The following is a 4,320-nucleotide window of genomic DNA, read 5'->3' on the forward strand; positions in this document are numbered from 1 at the left end:
ATTTAGCTCCTGTTCGAGGGAGGGAGGAAATCAATCCCCTCCCTGCCCCCTTCTCCTTGGAGGGCCATGCTACATGGCATTTGGTTACGCTCCTGCCCCTGGAGTGGCAAGGGGAGAGGGACCCTGACAGGGGCTGCTGTGTCTCGCCCAGGCAGACCGCGTGGGGTGCGCCAGGGAGAGAGAGGGAGGAATAAACCAGCTCCCTGCCCCCTTCATCTCAGGAGGCCATGCCAGGCCCACATATGGCCACACCCCAGCCCCTGCTGAGGCTAGGGAGCAGAGGGGTAGGGCCGGCTCTGCTCTCTGAAACAGCACAGCCCAGCCCAGGGCTGCAAAGCATGCTGGGATGCTGGGGGACTCTGATTTAACTTAAACCAGGAAGGGGTCTGAGACAGAAGTTCCATGAACTGGTTTGACCTCAATCAGTTGCTACATTCAACCAGGTTTATCTTAAACCAGTTTCAGCCATTTTGAAACTGGTTTATGTGCACTGAGCTTCTGTTCTGTTACAGGTTTAAACCAGTGTCTGATCACTTAAACCAGTTTGTGTAACTTCTGTCCCTAACCCAGGTACATTTGAGTCCATACTCTTTGATAGTTAGGAGACTGTGACTTGTTATCTGTACTAAGTAACTGCAACCTCCAGTTAAGTTGCTCTGGAATTCCTTACTGCACTCCCTGGTAGTCAGCCACACTTCAGATCTTGCTATAAATAGTTCACAACGAAGGCTGTTGGATCAATCTGCTGGTGGTCCACTTGAAAGCCTGCAATATCAGACTTGTCCAAAGTTTGCAGTGTTGCACTTTTCTCCATACTTGTACCCTGTACTCTGAATTGCTTATGTGTATAATTTCATTGTTTCTTTTTCTAGAGCAATAGTATGATGCTCTTCTTGATGCATGTTTAATTTTATCTTTCTAGGCCTTCCTTGCCATTTTCCATGTCTCAATGGACTCCTGAATGTAATATAGTGTATACTCTGAAAGCGGATATGAAGAGTGAAGTTCCTTCTGATGCACCAAAGAGACAGGAAAATCTGAAGGGGATCCTCTTGAACCCTGAGCCCATTGGGGCAGCCAAAAGTTTCCCTGCAGAAGTTGAGATGATTGCCAGTAAAGTAGGGAATGAATTCTCTCACTTGTGTGCTGATTCTCAAAAGCAGAAGGACATGAATGGCAATCGTCCAGAACAAGACAAAGGTATTGTGGTGCGGAAAAAGCGCAAGAGTCAGCAGGCTGGCCCTTCATATGCTCAAAACTGTGGTGATAAAGAAAACCAGGGAATTCTTGGACTAAGGCAGCACCTAGAAACACAAAGTGAAGACAATGATTCATCCTTTAGTGACTGTGTCTCTTCACCTTCATCTAGCCTACATTTTGGAGACTCTGATACAGTAACATCAGATGAGGAGAAGGAGACTTCTGTCAGGCACACTCAGGCAGTATTGAGTGCTACAAGTAGAACTCATAGTGCAAGGTCACAAAAGTGGCCTCGGACTGAGACAGAATCTGTACCAAGTTTATTAATGAAAAGGCCCTGTTTTCAGAGCAGTTCATTAAGACGACTCCCATATAGAAAGAGATTTGTGAAAACCAGTTCCTCCCAGCGGACACAAAACCAAAAAGAACGGATTCTAATGCAGAGAAAAAAACGGGAAGTATTAGCTCGGAGGAAGTATGCTTTGCTACCCAGCTCTAGCAGTTCCAGTGACAATGATCTCAGTAGTGAATCTTCTTCCAGTTCTTCCACCGAAGGGGAGGAGGACTTATTTGTATCACCTGGTGAAAACCACCAAAACAGTGCAACTGTTCCCTCAGGTAACTAAACTTACTTTCTGGAGTGAGTAATCTAAGTGTTTATTCAATTCTCATGCTTTCATACGTGTGTGCTTTTCCTTTTTAATATTTGCATTTGTAGTGCACAATTTAAAGTGCTTGCTTTTTTCCTTTTTAAAAACAAAGTGCTTAGTGAAGATGGACTGTGATATGAATGGAGTAGACCATCAATACCACTTTCCCTAATGAAAGATTATATTAAAATTCCAACTGTTAACCATAAATTTTTGACTTTTCAAATGAACTCTGCCTTCTAATTTACAGTAAGGTGGTAGTTCTTAAACTAATCCCCCGACCTGTGAAAATGTCTGGTCATGAGTTGCTGACATATCTGTCTTAGTTATGAAGTTGTGTTAACAACAGTATTATTTTCTAATAAACAGTTGTAACTTAACAGGAGTTTTGTCTGACTGCAGACTTGGAGAAGGCAGAGACATTTTTTCTGTTAACATGTGATCTGCTTGGACTTTCAGTAGAGTTTTATATGGTCACAAGACCACAACCGAGATGCAGCATACTGGGCAGGTGGTGTCAGTGGAAGATTTGTCAAAACTTGAAATTTGGATATTGAATACAGTTGCACTCCCTAAAACCTTAAGTGTGCACACACCAGCACTTATGTACTTGAACACTTCAGGATCCACTGCAACCCTATTTTATAGGTTGTTCTGAAGCATAAGGAGCCTAGAAATACTTAATATTTTTTTTTCTGGGAGGTGCTCTGAGGCAAGTTTCTCTACCCCTGAACTAGGAGCATCTCTCTAGGAGCATCTCTCTTTCACGGTAGAAAAGTGTAAATAGAAAGGGATGTATCATGACTTACTCAAGGGCACACAACAATAGTGGCAGTTAATTTGAAGAGTTTGGATCTTCTCTTATAAACATCTTCTCTGCTAACCGTACCCCACTTTACAGATCATCTTTACTTAAGTGGACAATGTTCTGTGTGTTTTGCTCACCCTTTTCTTTCTTTAAAGAAATGAGTGTATAGTGTGTTCAGACAGAACAGATTGCTTCCTTTTATCAGTCCAGATTAGTGATGCTCGTGCTTCCAGCCCCACAGGTCGGATGAGTGGTTTAGGGGTGATCCATGGGCTGGTTCCTGCAGATGGGGTTAGTGTGTGGGGTGGATCTAGCATGGGGTCAGATTGTAGGTGTGATCTGGTACATTAGCACAATCCAGCGCATGGGGGCTCCCCATTAGTCCAGAAGTTTGGCAGCAGGGGGATAGTACAGCAGTAATTACCATGGGTCTGGAAGCTATGGTGATTATTAATGCTGGCAGTGCAGGAGCAGTAGCAAATTTCTGGACCTGTGGGGAACCCTATGGGTTGGATGATGTAGCCCCACAAGCTGGATTTGGTCCATAGGCTGGAGGTTGAACACCAGTAGGCTAGAGACTTTCACTTTAGAAAGTAAAACTTGGCTACAGATTGCCTGCTTTCCTTTCCCAGTCTGTGTAAAATAACCAAAATGATAGTAACAACTAAAAGTATGTTTTGGTGTGAATCCAATCAAAAAACTGGCAGTGCAGAGTTTATGCTAAATACTACATTATTTCTCACAGTTCATTATAGCAGGAAATTCTCTCTATATCAGTGTGCTCTGTTATACCAAAGTTTTATTTTTACTAATGCAAGAAACTGAAATAATACAGTATTAAGTTTGCCAACTTAAATGAGTAGAAACAAGACAAAATTTGAGGATTAATGAGTGACCATAATCATGTCTCTTTGCATCTGTATTAGTCATGGCAAAAACATTCTTCAGGCTGTTACTAACTTCTGCATGTATTTGAGACGTGTATTTTTTTTTTTTATACTTTGGTCATGAACTTGTAGGTTATCTCAATCCATGCAAATGTATATAAATCGTTCAGTTTAAGAAAACATTGCCTTAACCAAAGCACCTCCCACGTTCTGGCCAGCGTTCTGGATCTTATCTCCTTTCACTTCAAAAACCTATGCTTTCAGAGGGAGTCTGTTATTTTATTTTAAATGAACTAGGGTCATTAACATTCTTGGAATCCAGATAGCGTAGGGATGGGACTAGCAGCAACAAGGAAGCTGGACAAAAAGATGCTTCCTGTTCACAAGAGATAAAGTTACATTTATATAAAAGATCTGTCTCGTTTTTGTTTGTTGTTGTTTTTTGTTTGGTTTTTTTGGGCTGATACCAGTTGCCAATTTATTAATGAGCCATATAGGCTAATACTGATCCAATTGCCAATATTCACCCCAGCAGCTTGGAGAACAGTGTCTGGCTGGTAAGTCTGTTTGGGGGAGGGGCAAGGGGCATGGGAGGGGTGCAGATTGAGTCTGCAATGGTGAGGGAGGGAGTGAGGCAGGGGCAGGTGCTGCAGAGTCGGGATGGGGGGGAGCAGGGCAGGGGCAGGCACTGCACCCTGTCCAGGGGGTGCAGGGCAGTGTGTGTGTGGGGGGGGGATTCCTGCTGCTGTGCACACCCCCAGAGAAGGCATGGGGG

General features: G+C 43.4%; 1 protein-coding gene across 5 annotated transcripts in view; it reads left to right on the forward strand.

The window, feature by feature from the left end:
- The first annotated feature begins 926 nt into the window (after positions 1 to 926).
- Positions 927 to 4,320, forward strand: part of RNF111 (ring finger protein 111) — an 86,621-nt gene continuing 83,227 nt past the window's right edge. For all 5 annotated transcript variants that reach the window (XM_019504310.1, XM_019504312.1, XM_019504314.1 and 2 more), the window contains exon 1: positions 927 to 1,818. In XM_019504310.1, coding sequence (XP_019359855.1) covers positions 942 to 1,818 — 877 coding nt within the window. In that variant the 5' untranslated portion in view covers positions 927 to 941. The remainder of the gene's footprint in view (positions 1,819 to 4,320) is intronic.

This window comes from Gavialis gangeticus, unplaced genomic scaffold, assembly GCF_001723915.1.
Source record: "Gavialis gangeticus isolate Ggan-Ray unplaced genomic scaffold, GavGan_comp1, whole genome shotgun sequence".
NCBI lineage: Eukaryota > Metazoa > Chordata > Crocodylia > Gavialidae > Gavialis > Gavialis gangeticus.